Here is a 21712-nt window from a genome sequence, read left to right on the forward strand (position 1 = left end):
CGAGGTGTATCGGTCCCTCGACCCTTAACAACTTGCTAGTAGAAACAATTCTCACTTTAAATGATTCACACAGCTCAGCACATTGGTTCATATAAAATTAAGTAACACCAACTGTGTGGAGGAAGAATTAAAAAAGAGTGACAAGTCAAAACTGCCCAAAATTAGAACTTGGTTATATTTCTGAAACTGTCATCAAGCTAATAAAATGCTGTGCGCGAAAGAGAGCTTATATAATACGCATTTATCTCTCATTTATATGAATCTGCCACTTCTGTCTGCAGTATAGAACTTCCGATCTTATCATCACTAAGCAGAATGTTTTCCAACAGTAATACACTTTGTAAACTAAAAGTGACTCTAAAATGAAAATGCAAACTGTGGTTCACAGAAAACTGATGTTTTCTACTGAACACATAGACGCTTTACGCTAAAAAGGAAGGCAAACAGGGTCTGGAATTGGTTTCCTCCCATCACAAGGGATGTCAACACTATGATGCTAAAGATTACCACCTATCAGACCCACATTTGAGGAGCAAACAAAACAGACAAAAAAACCCACACATTGAAAACAAACTTCCCATCCAATAGAAAACTTCCATGAACTTCTGATTCTGGAAATACTTACGTAATGACCGTCGTCTCTTGTTCTTTAACTTTCTTCTTTTATTCATTCCAGCTTTAGATGGAGATTCCTCTTTGGCCTTTGGCTGGCTGGCAACTTTTGAAGAGTTCTGCTGGCTGAAGTGTGTGGGCACATGACGGGCAAGTCCTCCCTGAGATGCAAAGCTGGCGTTGCACCCACCAACTACACACTAATGAGGAAAAAAACCGGAACAACTGTATCAGTGTGCTATATGGCACTCATTCACAGGGGTTTGATAGATATTTCAGTCTGACTTCGCTGGCTCAAACTCCAACACACTAAAAGGAAGACAAATTCTTAACGACCATGCAATTCTCAAAAGGAAAACAGAAAAAAAATCTGAAATAAATTTCTATCTGAACTTTATAACTCTCAAAAATTATTCCATGGTATACTAATTTTCTCTACGCTATATTATATTCTGTAATATTGTATAGCATAAAACCAATCTCAGACAATGCACTGAAGCTCTTCCCTCACAAAATAAATGCTTCTGAAGAATCTCTCTTCACAGATCAAGATCAGCTTGTCTTTCAAAATACTGCACTGTTAATCTGTATTCCTTAACAGCTCTCCAATCTTCTGCATTTCATAATAGTAATGAGCTCTAACATCTTCCTTTCTTGTGACAAGTAAAAAAAAAAAATTCTTACCCACATTACATTAGAAACAGCTTAATGCTTTTTGTAAATGCTATACAAAGTTATCTTACAGTTCTAAAACTTTAACTTGAAAGTTGCATTATCATTACTTAAACATTTATTTTGGGATGCTACTAATACCTCAGAATTATTTAAGAAAGTTCTATTTAAAGAAAATGGCCTCTTACAGTAAAAGAAGAAGAGATTCTACAATAATTAGGCAGAAACAGAAATCACAAGATACCTGCAACTAAACTAGTACTGGCTACAATAAATTAATTGCATTTTTATACGTACTTGGTTTAGTTACAATTATTTCATTTGAGAAATGAGTATTTAAACTATACTATTGAGGAGGGAAGCACAAACCTTGTCTCTTGTGCTTTGACTTTACAAGTACAATAGAAGAGTGATTTTAAAATACGCATTCCATCACTGGGTGCAACGAATCGTGCATCCACACGATTGATTTTTCTTCTGATCCAGAGAATAGCAGTAGGGCAAATGAGTTGATCGGCCAGGAGCAAAAAACCTGTCACCACTCTAAACCATTGGAAGGTTTTTCTTCCACATCTGCTCTCTTCCTCTGCCTCCTTCCCCTCTTTCTCAGCTCTTTCATCTGTACCTCTCTTCTCTAGCACTTCCCTTCACAGCAAATGGATGATGCAGCTCCAACAGGACTTCAGGAATAAGTAATCCTGCAATTACGTATAGTGCTATATGTTCTCTGAATACTAAGGATGAACTTGCAAGCTCTTGCAGTAATCTGCCCCAAGCCTGCACATTTGATTTAAAGACAAGAAAACAGCAGGAGAACACCACTGAGCATGTTTTGCCCCTAAACCCCGTATTGTCTTCCAACTGCTTCTGCAGAATTAAAAAGTCTCTTTCTGCCTCAGACCTAGCAAATGGTTTTCTACGATTGTCATAAAACAACATAGTGTCCATGAAAAGGAAACTCCGTGTTATTCCCAAGGGGTTAGTATTTGCTGTAGGACTAAAAGTATGTATATATATTTCAAGCCTGTAAAAGACAAAAAATAGGAGGATAGTTTTCATATTTTTCCCTTTTTTAAAAAAAAGGAAAAAGCCCGTTTTCTAAGTACTGAGCTAACTATGAACGCTTTAATTCCCTGACAAAATTTTTATGACTCTTCAAAACTGTATTTTTTCCTCCATGTCTCCCCCACTAATAAGTATCTTACGAATCGTGAAAATTTGTACCAGAAAACTACCTATGCCTTTTTACCTTGCCCCATAATTTCCCATTTTCAACCAACAGCAATACTGTATACTTAAAATGTAAGAAATTCCAGCACATCTATGAAATTCAAAACATTGAAGATCCTGATTTCATTCACACTATGGTAATCTTAATGTAACATTTATTACTTCAAATTAATAATGAAGATTAAAATTTTCACTTACAGAATGGGTTGGGTTGGAAGGAATCTTTAAAAATCATCTGGTTCCAACCACCCTAACTGCAGGTAGGGACATAATTTACTAGGTTAGGTGGCTCCAAACCCCATCCAACCTGACCTTGAAGCTAACCTGCTTAGTTGTATTAAAGATGATCAAACTCACAATCAACAGATACAAGTAAAATACAGCCATGCATTAGTTCAAGCAATATTTTATTCTCCAGTTTTTAAGTCACTGAAATAGTTGCCTTGCCCATAAAAGCAGTTTTGTGAAACTAAAACAAGCAACTAAATCTAAACTCGGCTTTGACTTTTAAGGTGCTCCTGACTTCAGCTTCTAGCTCCTTCTGATCCTACAAACATTGACAGGAGGGAAAAAAAAAAAAAAACCAAAACAAAAAAACAAACCCCCAAAACCCCTCCTACACCCTGAAGTTCAATCACACCAAGAAATTAAAATTGCAGTATTGCCAATGCCTGTTAGAGATCAAAAACAACCTGAAGTCTTCATGCAGTGCATGCATTACCATATTCCAAGTTTATTAAAGTATAGTTTCAAAAGGCAATACCTTCTAAAAATAACATAAATACTTGGAGTCAGGCTCCTTTCTAAAACTTTATAAAAAAACTAGTTTCACAAGACTTCAACGCATTTCTTGTCAGATGGGAAACACTGGTTTATGACAAACTGCAGTACAGCTCACAATGTCGTAACCTGACTTTTGTCTAGTCACGTACAATCACAGATATTCTACACAGATTATCTACAGATGCTACCACTTACTTTTTTTGCTCTACCCAAGTTTTAATTTCAAAAGCCCCAAATCACCATTGTTAAACCTTCAATGTATGCAACTTACAACTAGAAATTATTTTCTTCCAGAAAGCCTATTTATAGTCTGAATTATTTGCAGAACAGTATGAATTATTTGCAGAAATCATTATATCAAATATTGTGTGGTTTGAGACTACCTGACCATGTCATCAAAGGATCAACAGCTGATAGATATATCGAAGATGACACAGAATGCCTTTGCAGTAGACAGGAAATAGTAGAAGAGGAGAAATCTTACCTGTTTTTTTCTTTTTTTTTTTTTTTTTTTTTTTTTTTTTTTTTTTTTTTTTTTTCTCTAAAATAATATATCCAGCAATCCGTTACTAATGGGTAAAGTCTCTTCTCTCCAAAGATAAAGGAGCAGTTCAGGCTGTCACTTCAGGATCTCTGGATGGTAAGTCACACCAAATCAGCTTCCCACCAGATAATTATACAGAACTAGAGGGCTTCTAATAAATCAAACTGAACTATTATGTACAACTTTAAACCAATCTCTTCATTCTTCCCCCAAAACCTAAATCTCAAAATTTTGCGTTCAATTTTAAACATGACAGATTGGGTCTGGATTGGTGGATATGTTACTTTAAGAGAAAATAAGTCAACACATAAGAAGTTTAATTTCTCCAGTGTACCCATACCCACCATTATTAATGGGCTGTAATGACCAGTGACTTTAACAAACAGGATATAAAACTATCTAGCAATACAGGTGGATTTTTTTCCTAAATTCAGAATAACCAAATCTCCTTCACAGAATATTCAATGTGTAATTTTTCCAATAAATCTAACAGTAATATTTTAGACAGTTGGATAAAACTACTTATTGTCTCAATATCTAAGTGTTCAGGCAGAATGCCTTTACATTTTCTATCTGCATCTGCAATACTCTTAACGGATAGAAGATATTCTGCCAAGAGTAACAGACACGAATTCTGAATGAGGACTGAAGCTACTTGGCTGTGTTTTCAACATTTCAACAAGTGTTACTCTACTGAGTCATATCAAATGCAGTCATGCCCCTTTAATGAATTCTGGAAGTTACAGGTGGTAGAATGGGCACCAAATGTCACTTTTATTATTACTTTCTTCCGTCCTTTTAAATAAAGGATGAAAGCCTCCAATGAACCTGAGCACTGACTGCCACTTATTATTTAAAGCATTTACCGCACGTGAGCAAACCTTGCATGATTGATCTTAAACATTAAGGGCATACACACTAGAATCTGTATGTGAAAAGAGTTGGTAGCATACCCACATGCAGTCTTGTATTAACAAAAATGCCATTATTTTGCATAAAAGCTCCCCACCATTTTGTGCTCATTCTACAATTTGTCCTTTCATTGTGCCTCACATCTTATATTTGGTCACCTACACTACATTTTCAGATGTCTTCAAGTAACTTTAAATGCCTTGTACAGCAATAAGGCATGGCAAGTAATACTTCGGTTTTTTTTTTTTTTAATACCAGAAACCATGCTGGAAAATGCAGGTTATCACAGCACATTAATTAGTTGAATACTTATTATTGGTAACAGTCAAATTCTGGACAAGTAAGATTGAATTTCTTCCTTCACTTTTTTTCCCTCATCTTGCCAAGACAGTTACTGACATCAGTTTAACTCAGTAGATTATTCCTCTAGATCCACCTGCCTACATGTTCTGAAAGCCTGAAAGATTTTAAGTTGCTGAACCCTTGACAGGACCACCACTATACGCTAATGGTAGTCCACAACATTCCACCAGTTTCTAAAAAGCTCCAAAAATTATGTAGTAACAGAACTAAAAAGGAATGTTTCATTTTTCTCTCTCAACTCTGAATGTAAAATCATACACGAACACTCTAAATGTCTTCAGAGAAACAATTATGTGCTCTGAGAATATTTATATGTCTACAACAACCAAAAAAGAAAAAAAAAAACCCTCCAAAAAAGAAAAGATGGCTAGAATCAGACTGCTTATTGCAGCAAAAGAGAAAACTTCCAGCAGCACAAGAACTAGGAACTTCAGGTGTTAAAAGAGAAGCAGCATAACTTCACAAATACCTAACGGTGAGCCAAAGGCGGCTGGTAAGTTCTCAATCAGAAACATGCTCTGTAAGACCAGTTTGTTTGTTTGTTCCTCTTGACAAGAAAAACAAATCTAGGAAATGGTGCTTACCAAAAGTAGGACTGGAAAAGCATGCTGCTTTGCCGAAATTGTATTTGACTACAGGCTGAGAACTAGCTGCAATGCCAACTATGTCTCATTTAATGGACACTTTTTCTTTGGTGGGAATGGGAACGGTGGGTGCTCTAGGAAAAAACTTTTTACCAGTAACAAAGCTTAGTGATGATGGCCTCAAAAAACCAAGCGAAAAATCAATCCATGTGTTTCACATGAAACCCAAGGCCATCAGCATTAAAAACTTAGAAAAAAATGAAAGGAATAAACAGAAAGGCAGTATGATGACTAAGTGGAACTGAGGTCAGAACAGATGACTTGGCTATAAAATGTTATCCTTCTTAAGAACTGGACATGAAGTACCAGGAAATCAGCCCATGTAAAAATGGAGCTAGCATAACAAAGGCCTCAAAAAAGTATTCATAAGGAAATTTACCTTTTCTGTGACACAGGTATTGCAGTATTAATGCTGAGGGGGACACAATAAACAACACAAACAGAAAAAAACAGGAAAAACTTAGGAAAATATGAAATGTTTTGCCCTTGTAATTTAGAATTGGGTTTCATTTCTGTGACAAATGAACTACACAGTCACATAGTTTATATGAATACATGGAAAGGGCAGGTAAACTCACAAAGAAAGCACAGCAGCTCATTTACAGCTGGATACACCTTTTCATCAAAGGACAACACCATGTATATCAAAAAATATAATTAAACTGAAAATGGGCAACTACATAAAATGAGTCCACTTGACAAGCAAAGGAGTGACAGGACAGGGACTATATCCTTCCAGAGAACAGCTCTAATGCAAAGGACAGCTTCATGCCTGAGACAGTTCCCATGATGGAGATGAAAACACCTTTGTCTCCTAGTTTGACTAGAAATATAAGAATATAGCAACCTGACATATTTATTACTCTCCTCTGGTCATTATACAATTACAGTATTTTTATATGTACACAAGTAAATTTTCCATGCTTTTAATTGTCACTTTCCTAGCTAACATTCTTTGCCTTTCTTAAAAACATCCTGAACAGTACTACTTCAGACAACGGCTAACACCTACACTATTTCCATTACTGCTTTTTACAGCTGTCCTCAAAAATCCTGTCATTCATTTATTTGTATTTTAAATAAATCACTGAATGACTAAGTATTTTCAACAAGTTCTCCATAATGACAGATTCCTTTCTTTTATGCTAGAACTCAAGTATATTCTCATGAGGCAACAGAAATTTAATTTGTAATTTAGGTTTTGGGAGATTGGTCTGCAGTAATCAAGAACATGAGATCCTTAATTCAACTCTGCCTTGAAAATATTTGGCTTTTGCTAAAAGATGAGCAATTAAGAACAGTCTATATGCACCAAATGGAAACGTTTGCTCCATTTTTGAATGGCTGCCATAAAATGATTAGCAATGGCTGTTCTTGGATCAATCAAACCCTTTAAGTGCTTTTGTATCAGTAGATTTCAAAAGCTTCTAAAAGAAAAGAAGTGAGGAAAGGGGGCTAGCTGATTAATAGGTTACTATCACAGACACTTACATACTTGGCTACCTCATGTGAGCCCTGAAGCTTATATTCAGCATAAATGACAGGAGCACAAAAGGTGTTACAAAATTCTACTCAGAGTGCAGTTATCCTCCATTCAGTGCCCCCAGGAACAGATTGAGAAAAACAGAGATAAAAAAAACAAACAGAAGGACTAAAGGCAACAACAGGAAGAAATGCTGAAAAGACACACATTGAGCTGTGATGATTAACTACAGCAATTCTAGCCTGTGTTTTGTTCTTTCCCTTGGTATGACGAGAAAGTACAGAAAATCAGGTGGTGAAGTAACACATATTTAACACAAGACGATTATTACCAGAACTAATTGTTTTGAGTTTTAGGGCTCTAGCTGTAATTGGCCTAGCCAAAAACCTGGCATACCAGCTTTTACTGACTTTGCTGGGTAACCGATGGAATCAAAAGGTCAACTGCTATTTCTGAGCTTCCCACCTCTTTTAAAGCCAATGTCTCTAAAATTTGGTCTACATCAAAGAAACTCAGTAAGTATACATATTACCCTAATGAACAACTTTCCTTCAAGACCAAAGCTTTAAGGTATATAAAATATTTAATCCAAAGTGAGAAGACCTAAGGTACAAGTTTCCTCTGATGTACTGGTGGGGTTTTATTTTATTCAGGAATTAGCAATTAAGAAAAGATCAGCTCCTGGAATAATTGTATCTGCAAACTTTCAGGGATCTATGATCCTTATGCTATGCTCTCAAGAGCATGCTAACCTCATTCCTTTGAACAGAGGGTATGATAACTTCAAGAGCATGTTTCCTGTTATTCAGTCAGAAATTTTCAGACTAAACTACACAGTTCAGTATGGAAAAAAAGTCTATCTTTTAATAAAAAACTTATTTCACATGCAATGCATTACTCTCTAGGTTTTGAGTTTAGTTTTGTTTTCTGTCATAACTACTGTTACAAGTTATGCAGAAGGAGTAAATTCTGGAAGACATCACTGTAACAGAAAAGTATTTTTTAGTAATAAAGCTGCTTTAAAATAAAATTTAAAAAAGCAAAAGATATTACCTGAGAAGAAAGAGAGGAGAGGGAAGTGGAAAAACAGTGACTAAAACTTGGTGGGGTTGGGGGATGGGGGAGAGGAAGGCATAAAATGCTACCTAAACTTTAAAAAAAACCCTAATTGACTTTCATATCCTACATGGAAGGAGAACTTCAGTCTGAAGTAGTGTGGGTGGGACTTACCATCAAGTGATCCAGGACTGACAGCTATGAACTGCCCCAACTGTATCCATAAGAGGATGAAGCAACTCATTAATAACGGATTGGTGGATATGGGAATGATAAACACTACTATACCTAGAATTGCAGGTACAGATTAGGGGGAGAAAGAAAGAGAAAGTTAGAAAATACTATGCAGGAAATACAGTCAGCTCAACGGCCCTGCATGCCTGACTTCCTTATTATTCTCAGAGAGATTAACTGTAAGTAGTCACCGACTGTTTCAACTCAGTTTTGGAAACAAAACCAGCACCTTACTCAAGCACAGAATGTACCCCATCAGACATGATCCAAAGTTTAATGTGGAAGGTCAAAGCATAAGGCAAAATATCTCACTGTTACAGTGTAAGCAGCTCAACTGGAAAATGCACAAAAGATTGAACTCTAGCACTATTTAATTTTATACTCTCCTACCATTTATATGTTAAAAGAAATAAGGAGAGATAAGCAGTAATACCTATCTTCTGTTTTCGTAACAGAACAGGTTGGTTGGGCGCTGTTATTCAGAAGTTGAAGCCTCAACTTACTTTAAGAAACATTCCTGTGACGGCACTTTTCAATTAATATATTGTATTGGGAAAAACAAATAGGATTGCTCTTAAACTAAGAGATTATATATCTTAGAACGAATCTTACCTTGAAAGGTTTGTCCCCACTGTGCGTCAGCATATGCCTCTGCAACCAGCTTTGACTTGTTGAAGGTGTATTATATACTTTGCAACCCTTCCACAAGCAAACAAACACCTAAGAGTAAAAACATGGTAAGTTTACACACCAAAACAAAACTTACACACCACAGATTAGCAAAGAAGCTTGTTTTTACAATACAAAGTACTTCAAAGAATTTTTAACAACAACCATTTATTTTGCAACACATTTCTAGCTCACCAAGGAAAAAATAATTACAACCATGATTTTTCAAAAAAAAAGCAAGACACTGAAATATCAAAACCCAAATGCTCCTGCAGATAAACACAATCAAAAGCTATAGCATCCACTGTAAAGAGTTTGTTCGCACTCAATATCTGCATCCACCAGACAATGAGACAAAATTTTTTAAATGACATTTAGATTTTACGGGTAGTAAATACAGAAATAAAATAATTACTCTCACAAGCAATTAATAATTTCATTACTTGAGCATGAAAAGTAAAAAAAAAAAAAATCATAACTACAACACAGCTGTTTAGATACTAGTTTTACATTATGAAATACTGAATAACTCTAGTTAGGGCCTTAGACTCAATCCCCGATGAATAAAGTTACAATTCCTCATAGGATTCAAAATCCATGGGTGTTTTGTGATTGCAGCATACAAAATCAGTCACAAGCACAACAGTGCATTAAGGGGAGTATAACTTACTCATGCTGCTTTTGTCCCTCCTCTCATTGTGCCTATCTGTAACCGAGAGAATAAGGAAGCTCAATGAACTTGCCTTTCATTAAGATTTCCTCAACAAGTCTGCATGTGGAGGGAGGTATAAACCTAATTTGCAGCAGAAAAATACAGACCCAGGGATGGCACTGTCCATAACACAGGTCTTCCAAACTGCAGGAAACTAACCAGATTTGAGTTTTTCTTTTTTGGAGAGTGAAAAACTCAAGTCATCAAAAAATTGTGTTTTCAAATCAAAAGAGCAGCCACAGGAGTGCTACGTACTTGCTCTATAATACACAGATAACCCAACTTACTAACACAAAGCTGGAAAACCCTGCATACAACTGATCCAGATCTACTGACACATAAGGCCCAAACATCTAAACCTTTGGAGACCTTCCTGAAGTCACAGAACTGGAATTTCTGAGATTCTTGGCTCTGCAACATCTCCATAACTGTCCCAACATTTCCATCAGCAATTGCAGACTGCAGGGCACTGAGCAAGTGAGTATTACTGTGAAGTCACAGATTGAGAAATACTTCTTGGGAACCTTTGTCAAAAGGCTGAATGCAAAATATTTCTGAAAAAAAAATTTCTGGGAAGCGAAACTATTTGTTAAAAGGTTTCCTGAGCTCTTCGTGGATCTGTCTGCTTTGGTTTGGAGCCATTATCTCAGCATTAGCTTGAAAATATGCATTTTATCACACAAGGATGGTTATCAGACGGCTTTTAAGCTCTCAATAAGCAGTTAGTATCCCCACTTCAAAGTCATTGTAGTTAAGTAGTTTCTGAAATCCAATTAAAACAAGAATATAATTTCTAATACAACTTAAACCGCCTGACCAGCAGGTGGCAGACAAATCCTCGAAACAAAACAGCCACGATCAGTCCCCTTCCATAGCATCAAACTGAAGAACTTCTCAAAGAGCAAACCAGCTTCAGTACAGGGAAAAAATGTCTACTGAATGCAACAGTTATTAGACACTCAGTACTGCCAAGAAACTCCTCCTTCAGAAAGACAAATAGAGTCCAATGTTTTCTAAATAAAAACATCCACAAATCATGTCACATGGCACATAAGCAAACAAAAATACAATTTAAAAAACCCAAACAAACAAAAACTTGAAAAATCTTCCAGTCCCTTTTCAAGACGTGAAAAGGGGTCATAGATGCAATAACAAAGGTCCCCAAAGATGCAGTTATGTGAAAGCCCACAGGATACACATACACTTCATCCATTTCATTGTTTCATCCAGGATTCATCTAAACACTTTCATAAACATATGAACAGAACTACAGAAATCATCTCATGCATGAGTAAAAAGCCAGCTCACTGGATGGATTATTCTGCTTAGAACCTGAACTGAAAAAAGCCATAAATATGAGCTTAAAATTCAATCACACCAAAAAACATTAGCTAAATACAATCAGAGTCATGGCTGTCTCAGTGACACAATCACATAATAAAATGAAGTAATGCAAATCAGCAGTTTAAGTCTCTTTCTCAAGATAAAAGTGTAATGGCCTAACATTTTACTTCCAGAGAAATGACAGGAGAAAAAGTCAAAAGATAATGACTATTCTAGATTTAGATTTGGTATTAGCTCTCCAAGAAACTAAAGAGCTGCAACATACAGCTTCAAAGAGAGGCAGATTGTGTTTGATGTAAAGGTAGTTTACATAGCAGATTCCAGGCATCAAAGGTAATTTCGGAGGTTGGGCAGGGGGAGGCAGTAAAGTACAGAGTTGAAATTACTCTACTGGAAGATGTTTTGAAACATTAATATTGTGAGACCAACATAAATTGCATTATTTGACCAGGGATTAGACTGAAATATATATGATTATATATGCATCTCAATTTAAAGAAGAATACTAGATGCAATTACATATAAACTTGCCATCAGTACTACAGATGGAGTTGTTTTGGTAGGACTTTGCACTCTTGACTCAGTAAGTCTCATATCTTCTCAAGTATACATTCTGTATATAACGCTCCTCTAGTGAGACCCCATTTGTAAAATGATCGAGCTATGACTTCACCTGAGTTCACATGCACTAACATGTACATTTTAAGAAAATTAGTTCCAAATACAAGCACTTAAAAGCTACACTAAGAGCTCTGGGGTGTTGAGAAGTTAGAACATCTATCAAAAACCTGATAGCCTCAAACCATTTATTAAAAGCACTTACTACATTCTTAAAGTTAGGCATTTGATTAAAAACACAGCCTACCAAATCAAGTGAACTACACAAAAGACAACAGTTGAATGCCTGATTCCAGACTTCTGAGGGCCCAACAATAGTTACAACCAGCTATGGAACCGATACTTAAAAACACAAAATTTGCTGATGTCATTAAAGAGAAAAATATTGGCAACTAAGAAAGAGGAAGAAAACAAAAAAGTAACACCAACCCCTCCTCGCTGACCGTCCACATGTATGGAGCGAATGTGATCTGCCAAATCTGGGCTGGAGCTAAAGCAAGCATGGCAGTGGTCCCAACAACAGTTATAAGCAATGCTTTTTGCAGAGGAGGCAGGAACTCCTTGTCCATTCATCATAACTGGAGTTGAACGTCCACTGGAAATTGTGCTGTCTACGTCCATAATAGTGCTGCTTATGCTGTAAGACAAAAACCAGAAATTTCCTATTTGTTGCATGTTAACAGAACAAATAAAAATTGTAGTTCTTTGGGGTTTTGTTTCAGATGTAATTAATCAGGTTGAAAAGAAAATCTTACCAAAACTTAGTATTTATTGTGGTTCATCACTTTATAATAAATGTACAATCAGGAAATAGCTACTATTACTCGACAGTAAAACTTCTGGACACTGGCAACAAAAAGATGGGATGGAAAACTCTCTCATTCACTGACTTGTCAAAAATTAAACTCTCATGTGATTAACAAAGTCATTTTTAAACTACATTAGAGAGCCATTCATTATTTTTCTTTCCCAAGAGAGAAGAAAAGGAAAAAGAAGAAAAGAAAAAAAAGCATGCTGGGTCAGGCCAGAGATGTACCTAGCCCAGCGTCCACCACTAACACTAGATCCTTGAAAAGGATCCAGCAGTGAATTTCTACAGAAGGTTTAAGGTACTCCCATGCTTGCCCCAGCATGGTGAACATCACATGCATGGTCTAAACTAATGGGTTTTATTCTGGTTGTTTTTTGGTTTATTTCAAACCTTCCAGAGAAGCCAGAAGCAGTAGTGGGAACACGTGGCCAGCAGGGGTCGTTTTTATCAGCCATTCTACTTTGTATCTTGGCAGATACATATCCAAGTATCAAACCGGACCAGAAAAAAAATTGCAGAAAGCATGCTCTTTCTATATACGAGCAACAAGTATGGAGACAGATGAATGTTCTTCCTGGATAAACATTAAATAGCTAGTGATACACCTTTAATTACCTTGAGAAGCTGTTCGCTACCTTTTAGGACCCTTATGTATTGGTATTCCAAAAAGTCACAGCATTACAGAACAGTCCATCTTTGAAAGGGCCTCAGAAGATCAGGCAGTCAAATCTCCTACTCAAACAGGAGCAAGCGAGATCAGATTGCTTGCAGTCTTATCCAGTTGAATTGTTAATGAATTTTTTCAAAAGCTGGAGTTTCTGGTACCTTTCTGAACAATTTTCCCAGTGTCTGATTAACTTCATTGTGGAGGAGGGAGAAAATTTCCCACCATCTTGTCAGAATTTCCAGTGTTGCAACTTACGTCTGTTGCCTCTCATCCTCAGCAGCTGCAGAGCTGAGATGACCCTGACTCCTTTGCTAAATTTCCACGAGGTCACTGAAAACAGTTATAACCCTGCCCTTCTTATCCTAAAACTGAAGACACAAATATCTCAGCCTCTCCAGGTGTAACATTTGCTTCAACCTTCTAACCACCTTGGAAACGCTCTACCAGATCCTCTCCATTATGTGATGGGATCCATGATGATTATGGGATGAGTCCCAAACCAAACACAGTAATCCCAACATAGTTTTTATGGTACCAAGCAGAGATGAAGAATCACTTCTATTGACTGTACAGATACACTTTTGCTAATACAGCCCAGTACGCAGCAGTAACTTTTATACAGGTGTCTTTATATATTCTTTGAAGCAAAGTGCAAGGAAAGAAAGTAAAAATCTAATTAAAGAAAGAAAACAATTTCCTATTGAGCTCTACACAATATTTATAATTTTCTAACTTTTATCATATCCCTCTTCTCCTTCACCTCTTGTACATAATTTCTATGCTAAAGCATTCTGCTTTTACCTGTTCCATATTTGTCTAAATACCTATTATTGTTGTATTACACATTTTGAGACGGATGAAACAAAAAACTACACCATTATTCAAAACTGAAAATATTAGCATGTTTGCTATTTCACTCTATGAGCCTTTACTAGTAGTTTCTCAAATTATCTGCATCTTTTTTAATTACTACTATGCTAGCAGTTTTCTCGTGATAATTTTGAAATCATAATAGATATTCACCTTGTTTAGATTTCCCCTCATCACCCACCATGTCGATACTACTGCACTTACCTATAAAAACCATCTTGCCTTAGCCAAAATAAGAGATTCCCTTGAGCAATGCCTTCCAGTTAAGCTTCAGTTTTAACTACCTTGAGTAATTTGGTTTGATGAGCAAATTCTGATCTGAGAGATACCAGCAAAGTACCATTTATGAAAACACTGATGACAATATCACAAGCTCAGACACCTTAAAATCTTCTTCCAACCCATTTGTCTCCTTCTATTATTAAAACTGACCAATTGTTGTTAGGCCTTTGTTTTATAAGTTAAAAAGAAAGTTTTAGAGACCTTTTCAACAGTTTTTTTTCTCGAATAGAAGTATATCAAATACATGCTTTCTAAATGTTACACAAACACCACATGCCTTCCCCACCCCTCCGTTTTCAAAAAAGATCTAACAATGTACAGGGTGTGACTTGTAGCCATGAAAGTCATATGGTCTCTTTGCTGACACACAGCATTTTTTCAAGTGTCTGTTATTATTTTCTTCCCTTTTCCATACCTTGAACACACACCATGATCCCCCTCCCGCATCTCCCAAGTAGTCTTGGTTCCTTTCATGATATATAAGCTCACAATCTGTGACTAGCAAATAAAGAAAACATGGGCAACAGAAGCCTACAGATATGCTTTTGAAGCTGTTCCATATTGCTGCCTTTCCCAAAAAGCTTATTTCATATTCACCAGAAACTTCTCAAAAAAACCCCAAAAATGCAACTAGCACTGTGCTGAAGCTACCAGTTGCACTAGCATTAACGGCCACTAACAACAGCTAGTGGTAACAGTAGTTTAGGGTGCCTCCAGTAAATCGTAAGAAGCTTCAAGAGCAGAGTATGTTGCAAGCAATCCCAATTTTTTCATCGTGTCAGGCCCACAACAGATACATCTCAGGGACTGACATCCTCTCTTTCCTCAGCTGATGCCTAAAGTCACAAATTATCCCCAAAAGTAAAATCTGTGTTATGAAAGCAAAGTTTACCAACAGGACGACAGAAAAATTCAATAAATAAGTAAATGTGAGTCCACACACTCTTGAATTTGAGTTATCCAAAGACAGTTTTCACAAAATCAGTACTTATAAATGGGTCTGAATACACACAAAGATGGCACATAGCCTGACCACTTCTGTCGCATACAGCAATGTTACACAGATCAGTGGTTCCAACGGGAAGTTGCTTAACTACAGATGGCAAAGCACAGCAGATACAGCGCTCATACAATAGCAGCCTCAGACCATTTCATGTGAATAAGTAAGCTGACTTTCTTGCAGTTGAAAGGAACAGTACTTTATAAATACTTCAGGCAGTATCTGAAACATCCGAGCTATTCACATAGTTAGTCCAAGTTTCTACATCCACTGACAGCATTAGTACTGTCCTCAAAAACCCCACAAAGAGGCATAAGCAAACTTACAACTAAGAAGAGGCATGGTGCCGGTGACCACAAGGACAAGCTATGAAGGGGTATTTAGCATAGTCATCTCATAGGTTCTCTGGTTTTACAGCCTGGTCTTAAGCAGGAAAGCAATGAGAAAACTTTTTTTTTTCATTTGAAAAAGCATTGAAAACTAATTTTGTGAAAGAACTGGGGAGGGAAAAGTGCAACTCATGCAGGCTTGTGTGGTTTCTCCAGTTCACAGGCATGCAATCTGGTTATTTTCTCTGAGCATGAGAGTTTATTTCACTTAGCAAATGCAATGTAACATAACCTTGATCACCTTTCCACACAAAAATCACAGGTGTCTAATTTTGCAGTCTAAGGAATGCAAATACTTAAGCTTTTTTTTTTATTTAGGCTTGATTTTTTTTTTGGGATAAGGATTTTTTTGGGAGGTTTTTTAATATTCTATCTGTAGACAACTGCTCTTGTTTTTGGAGAAAAACACATGTAAGTCAACTAGTAACACTGATCTGGCAAAAGATATTCTGGTAAGTAGGGTTATTAATGACAGGAAAACCCAACAACACTTAGAAAGTTGATTTACCTATAATAGCTTAAACATTTGCTGGTTTGGTTCCAATAGCCTAACTGCTTGCTAAAGGCTAACAGATTAGAGTTGCATATATAATATCAAAAATTAGTATGAGAGGAACGGGAATAGAAAAAGGTTGCCCATAGCACTTAAAGCAAGGAGTAGCATAGAAAATTTACTGGAAATTGAGGATGAAGTGCTAATTTGACTATGACTCTATAATCTATTCAAGATACAGTCTAAAAATGGGGGGGAAATCTCTGAACTGGATTTGATTTACTAACAGATCAGTATTTTATTTAAAAGGGAATGCCTGCCTTCCTTCTAGTTTGAATATCTTCATATAAGACATCAAAGGGTATAGATGTATTGTCTGTAACAGGACCTACAAGAGAAACAGCTAAACTGCTTATAAAACAAACTAGCCAGGAGTCACACAACAAGAGATCACTGTTTTCTGACGGTTCTCCTGAGAGGTTTGGCCAAAATACAAGAAACTGGCTAATCTGACACATTTCTTCTCTAGAAATAACCCATTAAATATAAATTTTTTTGTTTTCTGTTTCTCCAGAACCAACATATTTCAGGTGATCAGGCACCTCACAGTACCAAGAACCTAGAATTAGTTTGTCTTTCTTTCTTAGCTAGTTCTGGGTTACCCAGGAAAGAGATAAAGGCTGCAAAGAGAATCTGTAGAAGACCAGCAACATCTTTCCTCTCTGTCAGTGTCCTGTACAGCTCACACGTGTGTATGTTCTCCTGTCTACCATAAACTGAGAAAATATCAGGAAGTTTTTCAGAGAAATGTTTGTAATATACATAGTATTAGAGAAGAGACTAACTTGGGAGGACTCTTGCCCTTGATCTGCCATTTTAAGATGAAGCAGAAAAGCAATGCTAAGTTTTATCATCAAAGCTGTGGCTGCTGCTAAGACTGCAAAGACTTAACTGCAACACTGTTGTTAGATCTGATTCACCCACGTTTTCTGTTTCTTGGGATTTCAGAAAGGTGTGAGGGCAGGACATACAAGTGGGTAAGATATGTGTACACACTCAACCATCTTATCTAGTCCATTTGAATCTTCACCTGACCAAAGAGTAGAAGCCCAAGTAGGGCTGAACTACTAAAATGTTGTCTGCATATCTTTTGGTCTATGAATAGGGGTTTTCAATCCAATTTTACTTTCTATCTGCTTGGGATGATCCAAGAGAGGGAAAAGTTCCTTAACAAAGGGAAGGTAGTAATGGAAATTACATCATTCTGCTTTCTCATCTGAAATCCACAAAGCCTGCAAGTGTGAAAGTGTATCAAAGAGGAGAAAACAGAATGAAGTATGGAAAACAGACACTTTGTCTTTGTTTTGTTACCAGCAGTTTGCCCTTGAAACAAATTTTTAGCTAAGTAAGTTAAAGCAATTTTTTTTTTGCCTTTTTCTAAGCATTTTTGCTGTGGCTGGGAGATATCTTTAAATCCTGACTGTCACTATCAAAGCAGAATGACATGAGTAGAACTTAAGCACTTCTGGCATTCCTCTATTGCTAGTGACAGACAGGTCTGGGTTTGCTCCCAAGCTGTAAGCAGGCTCCAGTTCCATTGTAATGGATCTATAGACCATAGCCTGATGAAGAACATTAGACATTTGAGTTTCAGAGAGTTCAACCTGGGGGTCATCCCAAACAATAGAGCATCAAAAACAGTCACTGCTGGAGAGAGCCTGCATACACAATAGCTGTTTTTAAGAAGTACCATTCAAAAGACTGACTAATTACTAAAATTTAAAACTGTTACAGCAAGCACAACATGGTATTTGAGCTTATGTTATCTCTAGTTTCATCCTATTCCAAGCACCAGAATCTGGAAGTAAAAATCACAACTCTAGAGGCAAGAACTGAATGCCTTTCTAAAATACCTTACTAAATAAACCCACACCTCATTTTAACAAGCTTGCAAACACTGGCAAACAGCGCCTTCCAAATGCAGCAAGGTAGAACTGAAAACACAGAATCTTCTCACAAGACTCAGACCTTTTTCCCTCCTCCTACACTTTCCCCCTCTACCAAGAGATCAACAGCTTTGAAATTATACTGTATAACAGTGTATTCATTAAGCAACAACATCAATGCAAGCTTAGAGGTATAATTATCTCAAAGGCACTGTTTCAGGTCTTATTTTCACCTGTACCTACTTTATCTTTAGTTAGAAATAATTCATCTTCATAATCAAGATAAAGTCTTTTACCAACACTTTCATGTTAAAAGGTTAGTACCTGCATAATCTATACATGCACATGAACCAAATGCATGTAGCTGGTTAAATCTAGTCTGAAACAAAACACAGTATCTAAAAATATGTAAGAGGTCAATTTCACTTTACAGAGAACAAAAAAAGTTCAAGTATTTTAAGTCCTGAATTATTCTTTTCCTTTAAGGATCTGAGCAAAATTAAGCCATTGTCAGAGTCACGTAAACATAAAGGAAAAAATTTCTAAATTATTCAAAATTTCAAGGGCACAGATTTCAAACATATTTTACAACATGTGCAATTGGGCATTCATGTTATATACAGTTAAATATGAATGAAAATATAATGAGCCTGTGATTTAATGAATTTGAGAAAATGGTGTATCACACATCATTCCTGAGGCACACTTGGCTCTCCAAGATCAATTTCCTCACTACTGCATTGAATTTAATGAATGGAATGCCCCAAATTTTTTCTTTTCATTTTTTGTTAATCTTCAGAACAGGCGGTAGGAGTTTAGAAGGAAAATCAACAAAAACCAAAAGAACAGCATCAAAATTTCATTTTTACCTTCCATGAACCCCCATTAGCAACTGTCCACTTGAAGCAATAGTAGAGCCAGGCACAGAACACATGCAGGAAAGCCCAATCAATTTGCTATTATACTTTTAATGTCTGCTAAACATATTCCCTCTAGACCTTAACTGAAGTAACCTTCCCTCAGGCAAAATTTGGACCTAACAGATGGGCCTTATACCATACCCTTTAGGGTCAACATGCACTACTTCAGTCTGATCAACAGGAGCTCATTTCAGAGCTACAGTACCTCCACTGAGAATGCTTAGCTTCCAGTCCCCAGATGTTCAGGAGGTAAGCAAAGGACCCAGCTGATTTCAGCTAACACCAAGGGAAACAATTGTGACAGATCCTGTAATAAATAATCTCATCTTGTAAAGCATCAAAATAAAAACAAGCAGAGATTCCAGGGAACATACAGTGCAGGGTTGCTAATACCAGCAGTACAGAGTGACGCTGCACACTACACTAGTTCAAGTGAGAAATCTTCAGAAAGTTTCTTCTAAAGTGCAGAGTGATAATCCCAGTCATAAAGCATTAAATCCACAGAAGATTCCTTCTAACTAGATGAAAAGCATAAGTAATATTCAGGAATTCAAATACTACAAACCCCACTGGAAGTAGGTTAACATTTTAAGAATATAAAAAAAAAAATACACACTTCTGCTAGTTTCTTTAAATTTTACTAGTCAGTGAAATACCCTGACATTTCTGCACAGAGCTTCAGCTACACTGTTCCAATCTGTACGGGAAAAGATTACGGAAGAACACTGAACTGATAAAACAAACTCAGGAAAAATAGAAACACTGTGAATGACAATCATTTCTTACAGCAACTTCAAGGGTTAAAACCTAGAATCCAACAGTAAAGCTTTTACCACATGGAAGACTAAGTCACAGCTAGGTACTAATCCCAAAAGAAAACAATCAGCATCAATCGCAATCATTCAATTACAAACCCCAAGCGGAAACAGAACAAAAATCGAAAGGAAAAAACCACAAAATAATGACATGCCTAGTGACATATCCCAGCACTTTATTATTTTCATTTCTCTAGGAAAAGTCCAAAGTGAAAACAAAAACTTTACAAATTCCCTCATAATTTTATTCCTTTCCAAGACAAGGGGTGGAAAACTGGCGTTCAGCTCTCGCCAAAGAACTAGTTCCACAAAACCATTAGACCACTAACCAGTTTTATAGTTTTCTGAGGCCAACAAATTCAAAGTGATTTACACTTACTACTTCCTAATGCAATCAATGGTCAAGAGAAAATAAATCCTCACAAATCTTGAAAATGATCAAATTATCAACCCTGACCTCCCATCTCGGACAGGAAACTCCTCCATCTGTCCTAGGAATTTATCTTGCGTTATAAAAACCTCTATCACTTCCAAACAAGTAGGTCTCTGTATCTTCTCCAAGAAGCATTACATGATTAACTTTTTTACATTCCACCCAGCAATATAAACTGCAGACCAAGGCTGTTAATAAATGAAGTATGATAAACAATATACCTAAGAGTTAACAATTTCAGTGCTACAACAGAAATTGCTACAACTGATTGACAACAGAAATTGCCACGCTGGCTCCTAAATAAAAGCAGATGAAGAATAAATTCATATGTTTTTGTACTAAGACTTAACTTTTACTGACCTTCAATGAATATTAAGCATTTATGAAGTTACTATCAGAACACCAGGGTACCAGTAAGCAATACAGTGTTCGAGCCAACTATATACAGTTGTCCAAGCAGATTTAAATTAATCTTTGCTTTATGCTCTCCAAATGATCATGCCAACTTAAAAGTGAAATGAAAACAGATCCTAAGAAAAATGAAGAGTTCACAAAACATGAGAAAGCACTATAAGCTAGCAACAGAGCACAAAATTTTTACATTTGTCTGCTCTTTTTCATTCCTCTCCCCATCTTCGGTGAATTTCCTATTTTATGACTCATCTACATCGGTAGCATGCATTACTCTTACTACTAAATTTCCATGATTTATCAATTTATTTCCCCAAATCAAAGTATTTTATGTTCCACAAGCAAAACAGTTTGCTTATTTTAATGCATATAGCTCTGTTTTGGCATGGAGGAGATCCTACAGTTCCTTTTCATCTAACCAGCAAGTCATCCAGAGAGAATCTTCAAAGTAGACAGAAAATAATTTCAGCTACCTGCATTTCTAAGGGGTTTTTTATTATTATTATTTACTTGAGAAAACTGTTTGGTTTTAATTTAAACAGAAAGTATCCAAAATAATTTCATGACCGATAATGATCAGTTTCTGGATAAACCATATCAAAACAAAACCAGAACAAAAACAGATTGCAGAACACTAAATGGCTGCCAAAGAGAAAGATAATTCATATGGTAACAAGAAATCAGAATACCTGGATCAAAACAGTAAGCCAGAACTACATGAAATGAAAGCCCACCACCGAATTTTAAGGGCAGTACCTTCTGTTCATATCTGCTCTGGCAGCTCCTGTCCACAAAGAAC

The 21712-nt window shown here is 36.5% G+C and overlaps 1 protein-coding gene across 1 annotated transcript; it reads right to left on the reverse strand.

Annotated features, from left to right (window-relative positions):
* Positions 1-625: 625 nt before the first annotated feature.
* Positions 626-12511, reverse strand: LOC104499518 (zinc finger protein AEBP2; the record flags this gene model as incomplete). Its single annotated transcript, XM_010143029.1, has 3 exons — positions 12306-12511; positions 9146-9253; positions 626-812 (listed from the first exon to the last, which is right to left on the reverse strand). Coding segments are annotated over exons 1-3 (487 nt in total), but the record flags the coding sequence as incomplete, so codon positions are not given.
* Positions 12512-21712: the final 9201 nt, after the last annotated feature.

Source organism: Buceros rhinoceros, unplaced genomic scaffold (assembly GCF_000710305.1).
Source record: "Buceros rhinoceros silvestris isolate BGI_N320 unplaced genomic scaffold, ASM71030v1 scaffold37809, whole genome shotgun sequence".
In the NCBI taxonomy this organism is placed as follows: Eukaryota; Metazoa; Chordata; class Aves; order Bucerotiformes; family Bucerotidae; genus Buceros; species Buceros rhinoceros.